The sequence below is a fragment of the Raphanus sativus genome, chromosome 9 (assembly GCF_000801105.2).
Source record: "Raphanus sativus cultivar WK10039 chromosome 9, ASM80110v3, whole genome shotgun sequence".
Classification (NCBI taxonomy): domain Eukaryota; kingdom Viridiplantae; phylum Streptophyta; class Magnoliopsida; order Brassicales; family Brassicaceae; genus Raphanus; species Raphanus sativus.
In genome coordinates, this window is record NC_079519.1 from 2,789,291 (window position 1) to 2,806,095 (window position 16,805).

General features: G+C 31.0%; 2 protein-coding genes across 2 annotated transcripts; both read left to right on the plus strand.

The window, feature by feature from the left end:
• Positions 1–235: 235 nt before the first annotated feature.
• On the plus strand, positions 236–1,984 carry LOC108824012 (homeobox-leucine zipper protein ATHB-13). The gene is made up of 3 exons (XM_018597342.2): positions 236–618; positions 703–1,067; positions 1,459–1,984. Exons 1-3 carry the CDS (start codon positions 483–485, stop codon positions 1,822–1,824), a joined length of 867 nt encoding a protein of 288 aa, XP_018452844.2. The 5' UTR covers positions 236–482; the 3' UTR covers positions 1,825–1,984.
• Positions 1,985–12,464: 10,480 nt separating this feature from the next.
• Positions 12,465–15,801, plus strand: LOC108824034 (probable serine/threonine-protein kinase PBL18). The gene is made up of 5 exons (XM_056993849.1): positions 12,465–12,767; positions 13,036–13,382; positions 13,716–13,851; positions 13,953–14,083; positions 15,059–15,801. The coding sequence occupies exons 1-5, from the start codon at positions 12,710–12,712 to the stop codon at positions 15,569–15,571; spliced, it is 1,185 nt and encodes a 394-aa protein (XP_056849829.1). The 5' UTR covers positions 12,465–12,709; the 3' UTR covers positions 15,572–15,801.
• The last annotated feature ends 1,004 nt before the right edge of the window (positions 15,802–16,805 follow it).

Consider the following 16,805-nt stretch of genomic DNA (forward strand, 5'->3'; position numbering starts at 1 on the left):
ACCTCAGTTATTATCCAGATTTTATCATCAACGTTTCTCAGCACCTCGAAATAGTTTAGAATAGTCATCGAGCAGAGTACAGTTGGTATACCATGGTCAAATAAATTGCATTTCAGTAAATCTATAGCGGAAAATGAAAACAAAAAAATGGAGTCGGAGTATAGCTTTCGTTTAGTTTAATTTAAATGAAGATTAAGCAATTTGATGTACTTAATAACGAGGATCCCTCTCTCTATCAGCCTTTCTATATAAAACGCAATAAAAGAAGTAACAAATACCATAAGTGGTATAGTCTATAGGCCGATTCATTTCACTATCTCTCCTTTTATATTCCTCTACTCTTTATCGGTTTGATTCTTCGACTCACACAAAGAGTTGTGAGATCTCTACTTCTCAATTATGATGTCAAGAAGAAACTAAATAGGAACAACCAAAGTTTAAGCAAACATTGTCTTGTCTTCTGTTCAAAAACAGGAGAAAAAATGTCTTGTAATAATGGAATGTCTTTCTTCCCTTCAAATTTCATGATCCAAGCTTCTTACGAAGACGATCATCCTCATCAATCTCCATCTCTTGCACCTCTCCTTCCCTCTTGCTCCATACCTCAAGATCTCAATGGTATACACACACGCACACACACAAACACTCTCACTTACTCACGTCCTCTGTATTCTAAAAACTCTGTTTTCTTGCTGTTTCTAGGGTTTGCTTCGTTTCTAGGTAAGAGATCTCCAATAGAAGTGGGGAACAATATGAACGGAGAAGAGGAGTATTCAGATGATGGGTCTCACATGGGAGAGAAGAAGAGGAGATTGAACATGGAGCAAGTGAAGACGTTGGAGAAGACTTTCGAGCTTGGAAACAAACTTGAACCAGAGAGGAAAATGCAGTTGGCTCGTGCCTTGGGTTTACAGCCAAGACAGATCGCGATTTGGTTTCAGAACAGAAGAGCTCGCTGGAAAACAAAGCAGCTCGAGAAAGATTACGATACTCTTAAACAACAATTCGATGCCCTAAAAGCTGATAATGATCTTCTTCGAACTCATAATCAGAAACTCCAAGCTGAGGTAATTAATCTCACAGCTTTACTTTTTAAAATTGAAAATTTTACTTAAATACGGTTTGTTTTATTAAAAAGTAATGGAATATATTATATTTCCTATTTGGATAAATAGGAGTTTATAGACTTAGACTTTTTTGGTTCAGAGTCTCATAATGTCTTCATAGGGTAATTTTTTTTTTAAATGATAATAATTATTGGATCGAAGTTGCATTCAAGTAAGGTTACTAAACTCGACATGATTCGTGACTTTTTAAACATCATTATCTTTTTTTCCCCCTCTTGTCTGAAAAAGAGATCTGAAAACAATAGCTTTGTTGTGCTTATCACATTATACAGTACTCTTCTTTTCTAAACTCGAATCTAATATGTTTCATAAATGTGTTTTGAAACTTCAGATAATGGGACTAAAAAACAAAGAACAAATAGAATCAATAAATTTGAACAAAGAGACGGAAGGATCTTGCAGTAACAGAAGCGATAATAGTTCCGACAATCTCAGACTTGATATCTCGACTGCCCCGCCATCAGTAGACAGCACAACAACCGGCGTCCACCCACCAGCACAGCAGACAGTCGGCCGACACTTCTTCCCACCGTCACCAGCAGCCGCTACGACCACCACGGCGACGATGCAGTTCTTCCAAAACTCGTCGTCAGGACAAAGTATGGTTAAAGAAGAAAACAGTATCAGTAACATGTTGTGTGGAATGGATGACCACTCTGGTTTTTGGCCATGGCTTGATCAGCAACAGTACAACTGAAACTGGAAGACCTGTTTTTAAAAAGAAAAAAATGATATATATATTTTTGATTTTGTATTGAATTTTGTTAAAAAGAACCCATGTACTGTTGCCAAAAATAATATATTATTTTTTACCAAAGAAAAAAGAACCCATGAATGTTTCAAAAAATTGGAATCTATCATCAGCTCACTTTGAAATATACAACCAAACACCACCGAGTTTTTTTGTGCTTTTTAGCAATGGTATGTAAAAAATGTGTAAAAGTCATCTAATTTCTTTTTTTTTTGTCAAAAAGTCATATATATATCTATCTTATTAAAACAGAAACATTCTATTGGACCTAACATTTATTTTGTAAGTTTTTAAATTAAATACACCTTTATACTTTATAGTTAAACTTACATTAAATCATTAATGTTTATTTCTTTATACTATTATCTATGTTTCCAAACAATATATTTATTTATTTATACTACTATCAATGTTTCCAAACAATATATTTTTTATACTACTATCAATGTTTCCAAACAATACAATAATTAATCTTAGTTATGTTATATCTATTATTTTCTTTTTAAAATTTTGTAGAAACGTCATAATTTCATAAATTGTAAACTAATGAACTTTAAAATTTGAAGTATAAGATTACAAATTATGAAATTATTAAAATTTAAATCAAATGAGATTACATATCGGTCATCCAACAGTTCAATCGGTTAGTCTCGGGTTTTAGTAATTTTTTTAATATGAATATTTTAAAAACCTAAATTGAATTGTCAGATCTCCGAATTAACCGGTATAATCACAATCGAGTTAAATTTAAAAACACTGATTTAAATGCAAAAATATTTTAAATACACACTTTTAAAAGTTACCAAAATATTTGTTAAGTTATTAGTGAAATTTTTCATCGTAAAATATTCTGCGTTTCCAAAGCGCGGGTCAAGATCTAGTATAATATTAAAAGAGAAACATTTTTAAATTGTAACATTTTGTTCAATGCTTAGGTGTTAGCTTCACAGCTTTTTCACAACTTTTATTTAAAAATTCTTATGCTACTAGAAAAATTATAATACAACCATTAAACCGATCGTTTATTAGTATGACGCTATAGTATGCTCAATTAATTCTCAAAATTGATAAATGCAATTGTATATTGAAAAGGAAAATTTGACATATACTACATATGTTGTTTACATAAATGAACTTGAATTGGTCGTATATATATACTTTTTGTCATCGAACCGGTCGTCTATTTTATTCCATAAAAGATTGTATATTATTTTATATGGCAAGTATATATTACTTTTAATAAATATTTCCTCCGTTTCAAAAAGATACATACAGTATAACCTCTTTAAATTAATATAATTTTATAGTTCCAAATTGAGTTTCTAGTTCAGTTAGTATTTCGATAAATTAATATTTTCTATAAATTAATAAAAAATTATAGTTTTGGTGTAGTCCCAACATTATTAATTTATAGAGGTTTCACTGTATTCTACATTTTTCATACATATTAAGAAAACGCATTAAAATGCATTGGTTTTTGTGAGTAATAATTTTTCATAATTTTTAAACCAATAGACATCTAATAAACACAATTAGTTTTGTTGAAGTCACCAAATTTTCATTAAATAATACATTGAAAAAAGTAAAATATGGATCTTTCTAAAATGAAGGGAGTAGTGATTTTCTAGATATAAATGACAAACTATTTCACGTCCAATTCATATAAAAAGGGCTGGAAGATGGTTGATTCTCACACAATTAAAGTTCCATATCATTTTCTATTTTCGGAAAATTATTAGTAATGGGGATAGTTAGTTTAAGCCGAAATTTAAAACTATGGACTTTAAAAAAAAATTATCAACAACTATGGTCCATATATTATTTATCAACCTTATATTCATGCTCAAGTGTTATATACGATTTTAAAGTTTATAAAATTAAAATTATTGCAGAACATTAAGGTTTTGTATGAATAATTTATTATTAAAAATTCATTGCGCAGATTATCAATTAGTACTCCCTCCGTTTTGAATTATTTGTCGTTTTAGAGGAAAATTTTTGTTTTAAAATAAGTGTTGTTTTCGGTTTTTAATGCAAAATTTATTGACAATATTCTTTATTCTATTTTTCTATTGGTTGATATATAGTTAGGTGTATTGGTAATAGTGTTTTTATTTTGGAAATATGTAAAATTAAATGTTTTATTAATCTATGTGCATAAACTTAGAACGACAAGTAATATAAAACGGAAGGAGTATATCATTATGGCGATAACATTTGTCTATGAGAATATATTATGGAGGAAAGAATATAATATTTTTATATCATTAATCCTTTCGTCGTGGGTACTGGCACCGTGTGGTCGAAGTGGTCATATTCAAAAGTGGGAAGAAATAAATGGAACAGCCAATGAAAATGACGGTTTCCATGTAGCAAATTGTCATTTTTGTTTAAACCCATGAAATAAGTTCTACATATGTCATGATTTGGTCGACCGGGTTAAAAGAAAAGAAATGATGGGACAAAATCTATAGAGTTAATGTTTTAAATCACGAGACCTTACAGAAGACGTACGAAATTTTCGTCTGAGGATGCAGCAGAGCAGACTATCAATTTCATAACCCTTGCTTTTTCATACCATCTTGATACCATTATTAGTTTCATTCAACTCGTGCTTTTAAAAATTGATTGAAATATCTTTAAATTGGTTACCACTTTTCAAAAATATAATTGATCAAAACTATTTTACCATTTGAATTTAAAATTTAATAATTACTGATTAGAGTTTAATATTTAAGGAGTAGAATTGTGCCTATAAAATTTTAGAAAAATGATTATTAAATATTTTAAATTAATGACTTAAAAATAATTAATTTAATTTTCCTTTCTCAAACTTTTTGAATCTAACGCTTTTGTTTCTTCTTCGGTGAACATTTTTCATGATATAGCACCGCCGGTAACTTTCTTCTACTTCTTTTTCTTTGCTCTTCTTTTGTTTTCTGCAATCCATCACCGAAATATCGAAGTTCTAGGATATTCCCCCATAATCTAGTTTCCTATATCTCGGGCCCGTTGATATATCTAGAGGATGGTGGCCTCCCCGATGTCCATGCGAGGTTACGGTGTTGGTTGATAGCATGAGAGTTGGCTTTTGAATGGTGAATAACGGCGAACACCTTTTCAGAGACGGGTGGACTTTAGAGAAGACTCGTGACACGGATCTCTTTTGTCGCTGTGGAGAGGTGGTGGTCCTTGTTCTTCGTCGCCTTTGTGTCTCGACTTTAGAGATGTTCTCAACCCTTTTCAGGAGGTGCTTGGACGTCAAAACGTGTGGTTCTGGTTTTCTTTTTGGCGGTGTCAGATATAATCTTTTCGCCGACGCATGTAGATCTCCAGCTTCCATTGGCATGTGGAGTTGTCTATTCTCAGTTGTTGGAGGTCTGGTAGGTCTTCCTCTATCCTTGTCTTCTCATGTCCTCGGTTGTACACGTGGAGATCCCAAATCGGAACTGTGCACCTTTCGAATTGGGTTTTGCGAGTTGGTTCTTCATTGTCCACAGCTTCGTCCTGTCACGGTTGCTGCTTTGGGTTTAGTAAATTAACTCACTCTCTAATTCTTAGAAGTGGAACATATTTGGAGTTTTGGAATTTGGTTAGTCTTCGTAGGTTAATGTGACGGCAAATTTAGTATTTGACTTTTTTAGTGTTGCGAGTCTTTGGTCTTCTCAGCAAGTTGGATTCTATCAATTTTTCGCAAGTGCTTGTTTTTCTTGCCGTGTTTCAACTGCCTCCACTCAGCTCATGTTTCTTTGTTTCATTGGAGGAGGTGTCTTAGCGTTCGGATACATGTTGACATCAGGTATGGACCCCTGAATTTTTTCTCCTCTTACGCGCTTAATAAACTACGATATTATCGTCAAGGAGGAGAATTTGATGCTTTAGATCCTTCGCTAGATTAACAAGGAGGCAGTAGTGATGGGGTCAGAGGATCCAGTGCTGCGTCAACAGCTTGGCAGTGTAGTCCGAGATTTCATTACCCTAATTTTATAGTTGTACCGAGTTTTTTTCGAATCTGTTTATGGTTGATATTGAAATGTTTCCCTTTTATGGGATGAATAAATGGAACTTTTATTTTAAAAAAATGTTAATTTATTTATTTTATCACATTTTAAAAATATTTATGAAAATAATAATCGTTTAAATTATTTAAAAGTGATATCAAGTTTGTGGTAAAATTAAAAATGCACCTCATACTTTCTTTCAAAAAAACGTTATCACATAAACATGTATTTTAAGTACGCACAAAAACATAACTGTTATAATTTTGTAAAATTGTAACTCTACCTCAAAAGAATTATAATGGATATATGCACTAGTTAGCCAGTTCGTAGAATTATATTGTAAATAAGAAATGGACATTTTGTAGATAAATTCAAGAATTGACTAACTAATGCATAAATTCACTATAATAATTTTTTCATCAACCCAATTTTATTTAAAATACTTACACACATATCCTCAATCTATATAGGTCTTGATTAGTATTTTTTAGAACGGTAGGATCATATTTAAACGAGATTCGACAAGTATTTTGTCAATCAACAAAATTTACAGAATGAAAAATGCAAAAACGCAAATCTCCACTTTACAAAGATACAAAAAAGTCACTAAATAGAAAATTGAGTTTTAATAAATTATTTATCAAATCTACATTTTCATATCACTTACTTATATGATAATACTATTTTAAAATTTTGAATATACAGAAATATAAATTTTATATTACAAAATATCAATTTACTATTAAAAGCGTGTTGGAAAATAAGTTATAATAAAAATAAAATGTCTTTAATAAATTTTAGTTATGTTCACATTTGTAGTGATTAACTTAATTATTAATATTTTATTAAATTAAAGTTTATATAAAATATTAATTAATCTCATATGTATTTTGCCATCCCGTAAAACTTATCTAGCCGTGTAAGAATATCTTTCTGCAGTTTTCAATAATTAAATTAATATTTTCTGCAATTTAATTATGTATGTTTACCGACCGACCACAGCTCAATCTATATAGTTTTTTGCTGTAAATAACCTATATAATAACCGACGGGTTTGTGCTAGTGGCGCTTGAATAATAATCTCAATACATTGAATCTATAGTTTGATTCATGTTAGCCACCCAAACTAACGCTAAATTGCAAGAATACGTAAAATAGTGGCGGAGCCAACCTTAATTTAGACTGGGGTCAATTAAAAAAAATATTAATTAAAATTAATTAAAAATTAATATTTCATTTACATCTACTAAAATAATATAGTTTATTCACATACATATATGCAAATAATTTTTCTACATTTTTTCGAAAAAAAATATTTTTTTACATATATCCATATATTAACTTACAAAACTGTTAGTATTCTTAATCTTTTAAAAATATCTACAACATATTTAACCTTGTGAGCTAAAATGGTTTATAATGTATAATAAATATTGCAAGGAAAAATGTTTGTGTAAAATAAAGTTAGAGCAATTATTTTTAGTGGATAAAAATATTGGACAGCTGTAAAGAATAACAGGAAACAATTAGCATAAAGAAATGAAAATATTGTTTTAATAGTTACTGGATATCATTTGGTACGAAATAGAAACACGTTGACAAAAATTTTGAAAAGAAAAAAAAATCATGGGGTCAAGTCAGGTTCTCAAAAATAACAGGGTCGGTATACTAAATTTGGACTTTTTTTACCAAAAATCGTTTCCAAATACAAATAAAAAAAAAATTCACACGAATCTATAGGGGTCAGATGACCCCCTCTCCTACAGCTCCCTCGGCCCCTGACGTAGAATGCCATGGACCTTGTAAGATTAGTCGGTTGACCATAATTGCCGGATTTCCGCGGTTATAAAAGAGAAAAAAAAACTATATAGTTATTTATGATAAACATGATTTTAAGTAGAAGATATAGTAAATATGACACAAGAGAAAAGGAAGCAGTAAGAGACATAGGCACACACAGATTCCAAGAGAGATAGAGGAAACGGACAAATAAAGTTGAAGGAAAGCAAGCCAACAAGTCGGGGTTGGAAAGTTGTCACGCTCCTTTTTATCGACTCTTCCACAATCAAGTGGCCGACACTTCTAAACTTCTCGAAATTTCTTAAAGAGATCGTTCTATTGTTGTGATAAAATATTTAAATTTTCACCATCAACATATATATCTAACATCTTTGAACCAATCATATAAATAATATCAGTTGTAATTACAAATGGTGAAAAAATTACAAATGGTGTAGGAATTAGCTTTGTTTGGAACTTAGACGCTAGCAGCAAAAGAAACGACAAAAAAGATAGTAAACAAAAGTTGCTTGGGACCTAAGATGTGGAGAGACCAAGGCCAACATTGCTGTTAGTGACGTTGATACAAAAAAAATTGGTTGCCATAAATATGAGCGATCGTAGGTCCATACACAATTTATAATGTTTTCACTTATTTCATATTATCAAGAAGTAGCGGCGAGCTCATCAAAATCATTGATAATTGAGGTGTCGCTAAATATGAAATCTCGAGCAGGATAAATCAAATGATACATTCTCACTAAATTTGATGATCAAACAGTGTTTGAAAACATGGCATTAACAAGCATTTGAATGATCCACTCAAAGTAACATTCGCTTTTAGAGGATACTTGTCTCACTTTATTGTTTTTAAAAGAACTGGTAGCATATATATACTTGGTGTTAACATGTAGTTCCAGTTGCAAAGTTTATGAGTCTATATCTGCTATATATGGCTCCCAAAAGAAAACATTCGGATACTTGGTGTTAAGTAAAAAAATACCTTGCAAATGAATTGGTTTATCAGTTATATATATAGTTTATGAGAATAGTTTCAGCGCTCTGATCTAGTCTCCAATATGATTAAAACAGATCTAAATAAAAATTAAACTAAATGCGTTGGTGAGACCCGCAAGAATCAATCACTTCATTTCTATAAGTACAATTTTCTTCTAGCCAAACTTTTTTGGTTTGCTTTGCCTTTTTTGGTTAATGGACCCTTTGTAACTTGGATGCTTGAACTACACTTCAAAGCGTTACCTCATCTCTTCGACGTAATATACTCTTATTAATTGTACTAGGGATATTGCATGTCTCAAGCTATGATAAATCATATATCATAGAATCATGTAGTTTAAGGCTTGTTACCTAAAAAAGAAAAATCCTTAATTTTATTAATGTATAGTTATAATCCGTTATTTGATACATATATTTTGAAATTTGTTGTTCAGATCTTGTTGCCTGATTAATTAAGATATTTATAAAACAAAATTTCAATACTTAAAATCAGTGTTAAGAAGTGTTATAAACAAGTTTTATAAACCCATGTCATGAAGATGTGGGAAGTGGGAACTAACTAGTTAAACGTGAGTTAAAATCATTTTAATTGTTCACTTTTCCATACATATATAGCTTTCCATTTCTTCAAATCTTAAATTTCCTAAACAAGTTTAAAATCAAAATCAAGATTTCATATATAACTTTATCCCCGGAAAAAAAAGACTTCATATACACAAGAGTTGTGTGGATGAAATTAAATAACTCAGGGGTCAAATCAATCAATTCCGTTCAGAAGCGTAATTATATCGACACGACACTTATTCGTACAATTATCTTCGGTGGTTATATATTTGTAGGAATCCACAACGTTTGTTTTATAAATAATATATATATATTATTTCAACCCAAAAACCGAGAATTCAGACCGGTTACAATTTCGGTTTAAACAAAAAATCCTAAGTCAATCTATTACATTCTAGTTACGTCCATCCACTATATCCGGCACGTTCCATTAGTCGATGTTTTCAACCATAGACAAAGATCACGAAAAGATGAAGTTCTCCTTGTTGTTTTGGATGCCTGGACTTTCCACGTAGTCTCTGGAGTAACTAGCTTTCGATGATCGCCCCGAAGCTTATAATGTACACTGCCGATGAAGCGCTTGACATACTAAAAAATGGAGGGATCAAGAACCTTACCAAGAAAAAGCTTCACAACATTTTCTTATAACCGAGAATCAAATTGAAGCAAAATATCTCTCATACGTATGAGTTATAAATCTAAACTGATTCGGATCATAGTGATAAACTGATCGTCCAAACATGAAAATCAATTTCGACAAATATGGCAATACCCACGATGCTAATTCCCATAATTTATAATACATTTAAGCCGTACGAAATATTAGTATATGAAAAAAAATTGGGAAAATACGTTAGTTTTTTATAATCCAGATTTAAAAAAATCTGGATATTTATACTCGTTAAAATATTCATAACTTACTAGAACGATATAGTAAAATTGGTAGTTTGAAGGGTTAAAAATTAGAAGAATTTATACGGAAGAAGAAGCAACCATGTGACAGAATCTGAAACCCTAGAGGATGCCATAATACTTTAGAGTCGACGATAAAATGATAAGAGACATCAAACTTATAAAATGCGCCATTATGCATTAATTAATCTACGAATCTTTATGGGATCATGTGCATTTCCTTAATTTAATCTTTTGCAGCTTTGCTGGATATTTAATACCTCATTTTCTTTTCTAAATCTCTTTTGAGAGAAAAAAATATATTTGGTGACAGTGTATCAGATGCCACATGTATTTTCCAACTACAATGAAATCTCTATAAATTAATAATATTGGATTACACCAAAACTATATTTTTTATTAATTTATAGATATTATTAATTTATTGATATACTAATTAAACCAAAAATTCAATTTGGAACTACAAAATTATATTATTTTATAGAGATTTTTAGTATATATTAATTTATAGATTATTAATTTAAAGAGGTTATATTGTATGGTTTTGATTAGTAACCTTGTAGAATGGTAGAATGATATTTACGCGATTCCACAATTATTTTATTAATTAAGAAAAATTATGGAATGATAAAAAAAACAAATGCATATTTGCGTTTTTACTGACATAAATATAAAGAGAATTTTTATTAAATGGAAAAGTGAGTTTTAGTAAATTATGGTAGAAAATTATAAATTAAACACTTTTATATTACTAAATTATATGCTAATACCATTTTAAATAAATAGTAATATTTTTATGATAAATAGTTATGTTAAAAATAAAGTTATATTATAATTTTTTATAATATTATGAATTATCAATCTATTATTAAAAATAAACTCGCTAAACATTGATATTTATTTTGAACAATTAAACATTAATTCCATTATTTCACAATTTTGAATTTTTTGCAGTTAATTAATTTTTCTGCAAATTACTATTTTTTGAAATTCTGCGATTAAGAGATGGTTACCAATTGGAGCCTATATTTATATAATTATAGTGTCGCTACAAAGAAACAAAGAATTACCCGTAAAGAAGAACTGGCTATGTGGCCACGTGCTTGCTGCTTCAGTTACTTGATTAACTACTCACTTCCAACGGAAGAATGGCTCAGAGTAATATATATCAACTAAAGGTACATATATAAGATTACGATGTATATTTTCTCAGTAAGCTATATATATGTTATATACTTATTCGAAAACTATGTATATGTTATATACATATAAAATGTCTAAGTTTATGATCTTCAATGATAAAATTTTCAAGTTAGGCATTAGATTTGTATGTGAACGTTCTGAAAAGCTAATTCATTTCTACTTTGGACTTACGTAGACCATAATGAAAAATATAGATAACTATGTGCATAAATGTAGCTACTGAACACAAAATCAAGGAGTGTGAAAATGTTGGAATGTCTATATTCTGTAAGTTCCAGTGTATGAATTAAAAAGATGAGCAAGATGAAATGCTAGGAAATAATAAGCATACGCATTATTTCTTTATTTTTAAATGTTATTAAAGTGAAAATAAAATAGTGATTAAAGGAAAAGGAGAGATGAGAATATGGGATGCATGTGACTGGCAATGACATTAAGGATAGTGGTTCGATGTTTTGCATTATTTTAAGTATTAGCAAACGATCTTTCGTTGCCATTTCACGTTGCCAAATATTATATACATTTCAGTATTTTTTAATTATTCTGTCAACGGTCGGTTACGGTATCTTTTGTAGACACGCATCCAAAACTCAAGTTGGACTTTGTGATCATCCTTTGTGTTTTTGCATTAATAAATTTTCTAAATTTGAAAAAATGGGGTTCAATGTATAAAAGTAAAGTCCAAATAAACAAACAATTAAACGTTATTAAAGAAACAGAACACTTTCTGACTTTTATGTACCATGTTGTTCGGACAAAGTTGGGTCTGGCTTTTGAAAGCCCAGTATCATATGATAAACGTAATCAAAAGATGCATGACGTTGCAAGTTTAGGGTAAGAGAATTGGAATCTTTGCTTGGAGCAAAAGGAATTATTCGACTTTTCGAAGATTGTTAATTGACTTCGACCCACTTCAAATTTCAACGACTCTTTTTCGTTGTAAACCCATCCTTCCACACTCCTTTCTGTTTCTATATTCTAATTAGTTCCCTAAATTCATGCGCATTGGTCGTTGTGAAATAGTGTGAATTACTTTGCTAGAAATTTTCTATGCGATTATAATTATTTAGATAACTCGGATAAGGAAAAGGCGAAATTAGAATATGTGCAGCAGACCAAACTAGTGATGGGTGGTGTACACGTCTTTGGTTTTGAGTCTTTTGACCGACGACGACAGCGACAGACAGAGATTTTTCTTCATACAAATCCTTTCCTTGTCTTTATGTTTTCTTCTAATTTAATATCCTCTGTTGCTTCTTATAATTTTCTCCGTTTTTTCCATTCTGTTCTCCTTCAGAGCTCCATAAAGATTCAACTCTTATTGCTTAATCGCACAAGAAACCTCAATCTCTCTAATGGGTAACTGCTTGGAATCTCCTGCAAGAGTAGATAACAGAGAAAGCTCGTTTGGAGGTATGGAACAAAACCCACTTCTTGTTAATGAAATGAAATGAAACTATGATATGTATATTACGTATGTTTCTTTAATTAAATCATCGAGATGGTTAGTTTAAAATAGAATTAAATAGACACTTTTTTGTTATAAGAAATTGAATCCTCTGTTATTTTATTTATGTACCGTTGTTCATCGATTATAGCTTTTATCAGAACTTTCATGTAGTTCCTAACTAATATTTCATATAATTGATTCTTTGATGTTGGTGTTAAACGTGGACAACAGGATCATCGAGAATTTCTCCTAAACCGAGTCAGCAACCTCGACTCTCAAGCCTCATAATACCCTCTTACAGCAACAGAAGCTTCACCAGTTCATGGTCGCTTCAAACACCAAGAAGTGAAGGAGAGCTCTTAACTTCTCCAACACTAAAGGCCTTTACATTCAACGAACTCAAAACCGCCACTAGAAACTTCAAACCCAACAATCTTATCGGTGAAGGCGGTTTTGGTTATGTCTATAAAGGTTGGATTGGTGAGCAGTCTTTGTCGCCTTCAAAACCAGGGTCCGGTATGGTTGTTGCAGTCAAGAAACTTAAATCAGAAGGGTTTCAAGGACACAAAGAGTGGTTGGTAAGTTCATAATCCTTAATATGTTTCCTTTAGATGTAATATCACTCTGTCTCATTATAAGTGCCAATTAAAGTTTTTACACAGATTCAAAAATATTAGATTTTCTATTTTACATTTTACTTAATACATTATTTTATTTGATTTTGCTAATTAAAAACTAAAAGTAAGGATAAAAACTGAAATTTTTTTTATATTTGCATTGAAAATATAAAACAACATTTCTAATAATACAATTTAAAAAATAAGTGATACTTAATATGCAGAGTAGGGTTACATCGATGTCTAGCACAAATTAAATAATAATAACAATAAGAAAATGTTGGTGAGTTTCAGACTGAGGTTCACTATCTAGGGAGGCTTCATCACATGAATCTTGTGAAGCTCATTGGATTTTGCTTGGAGGGAGAGAAGCGCCTTTTGGTTTACGAGTACATGCCCAAGGGAAGCCTTGAGAATCATCTATTTCGAAGTGGGTAACTATATTTGGATGGTGGAGCTGGTCTAGTTTACATTCGAGTTATGATAGAATCTCTAAAATATGATTTTTTGGTGTTTATTGCTTGTGTGCAGGAGGCGCAGATCCGATTCCGTGGAAGACAAGGATGAAAGTTGCAATTAGTGCCGCGAGAGGACTTGCTTTCCTCCACGAAGCTAAAGTCATATACCGAGACTTCAAGGCCTCTAATATTCTTCTTGATGCGGTACATAAACTGAATATTCGTACCAAAATATAGGAGTATATTATAGTGGGACAAGACTTAGATTCACCCCCTATGGTGAACCTTTAAATTCACCACACTATTTATAACCAATGAAATGACATGTAGATAATTAAATAAAATATTATAAATTTATTTTAAAATAGTTAAAAAAGAATAATGTCAATTCTAGACCACAAATCTTAATTTTTAAACCTTAAATACTAATTTCTAAATCCAAACTCTATACCCTAAACCAAAATCCTATACCCTAAACCCAAATCTTAGACCCTAAACCCAAACCATAAACCTTAAATCTAAATCTAATACCCTAAATCCAAATCCTAGACCCTAAACCCAAACCGTATACCCTAAACTCAAATCCTAGATCTTAAACCTAAACCGTAAACCCTAAATTTAAATTTAAATTTTAGGGTTTACGGTTTGGATTTAAGGTATAGGATTCGAGTTTAGGATATACGGTTTGGTTTAAGGTTTACGATTTGGGTTTAGGGTATAGAATTTGGGTTTAGGGTATAAGGTTTGGGTTTAGGGTCTACGATTTGGGTTTAGGGTACTTGGTTTAGATTTAAGATTTATGGTTTGGGTTTAGGGTTTAGAATTTTGGTTTGGGTTTAGGATCTAGGATTTGGGTTTAGGATCTAGGATTTGGGTTTAGGGTATAGAATTTTGATTTAGGGTATAGGATTTAGATTTAGAAATTACTATTTAGGGTTTAAAAATTAAGATTTGTGGTTTAGAATTGTCATTATTCTTTTTTAACTATTTTAAAATAAATTTAATATGTTTTATTTAGTTATCTACATGTAATTTTCATTGGTCATAAATGGTGCGGTGAATTTAAAGGTTCATCATAGAGGGTGAACCTAAGTCTTGTCCATTATAGTGGGCAAGATATTATTTATTTAAACTTTAGGAAATGTTTCTTCAATTAGTAAAATTTATTTGTGAAAACAGGAGTTCAATGCAAAGCTATCTGATTTCGGATTAGCAAAAGCAGGACCAACAGGAGATAGAACCCATGTGACAACTCAAGTGATGGGCACTCAAGGCTATGCAGCTCCTGAATACATAGCAACGGGCAGGTTAACTGCCAAGAGCGATGTCTATAGCTTTGGAGTGGTTCTGCTCGAACTACTCTCGGGACGTCCCACGGTAGACAAATCGAAAGTAGGAGTGGAACAAAATCTGGTGGATTGGGCAATACCTTATCTGGTGGACAGGAGAAAAGTGTTTAGGATAATGGACACAAAGCTTGGTGGGCGTTACCCTCACAAAGGGGCTTGTGCAGCAGCCAACATTGCATTGCGTTGTCTAAACACAGAAGCTAAGCTGAGACCGGAGATGTCTGATGTCTTGTCTACTTTACAACAGCTTGAGACTTCGACAAAGACGGATTCTACTCCAAACGCATACATGTATCCTTCATCTGTGTTGGAGGATCGCGGGAGATCTCTACGTTCAAGGTGAGAAAGAAGGAGAGCAACCCTTTTAAGTCTGTATTATATATATATTTATATTATATTTTTGCAAAGTGTTTTGAACAGTTTTTTCAGCTTCTCTCAAGATCATAGGTTTTCTGGTTTGAAACGTATAGACGTATATATATGGAAATGTATATGAAAACGTAGGGTTTTCTGCTTGATATTAAGATTTGTATGACTGATATAAATTTTTGAAATACATGAGTTTACAATGCATATCAGATATATGCTTAACGGTGGGAATGCAAAGTATCAAATGAGTTTTCTGTTTTATAAGAGGACACTAGATTTTGATCCGCGCTTTCAAAGCGCGGGATTTTTCAATTTGAATTCTAATTTTTTTTATAAATAACCTATCTATATTAATATAAGTTTATACTTTATATTTCCGTATACTTATATATTAACTATTATTTTGGTTGTTTATTTGAATAAATGATAAATTTATTCATCGAAAAAATGTTTTTACAATATATACATGTGTATGCTAAATAAATAATTTTAGATTACATTTGAGACCAGTGAAACAGAGGTTGAAAGATTAATATGTTGCTGTATCACCGACTTCCAAGCCACACTTCCATGTATTTTTCATGTCGGTTTCCCTTAGTACATCTTATAGCAGAGATCTTGTTTCTGATTTGTTTATCCAACAAACTGCACATACCTGACCAAAGCATTGGGTGGTCTCCCAAGCATATGGTATTTCTCTCATGCCAAAATAGCATAGACTGCAACTTGAAAAATATAGCGAGACAGAAATAGAAATGCTTTGTCTCGAATGTCGTCTGATAACATGTGTAGAATTTGAGACCATTGAATATTTGGCTTTTTAATTGTATAATAAATTATTTTAACTATGTTTGAGCTTGGATAATTAATTTTTAATTATTGTAATTCAATTTAGATTATTCAATTAAATGAGCTGACCTATGTTTGTTTACCACTTTTCAATTGATGGTAACAATAGTTTTTTTTTGTAAGTATTTTATATATTAATATGCGCATGTTACCATCTACCTAGATTTATCATCGTTTAGTTTAAATTGTCATCATTTAGTTTAAATTCAATATTTTGTTACTATTTTTGATGCTTATAACAATACTTTTTTAAAAAAAGGTTTGAAAAAGAAGTTCAATTTTTTTCTTTCTTTTTGTGAACAAATGTTTTAGAACGATATATTGTTACAATATTATGATTTTTAATCTGAAATATAATA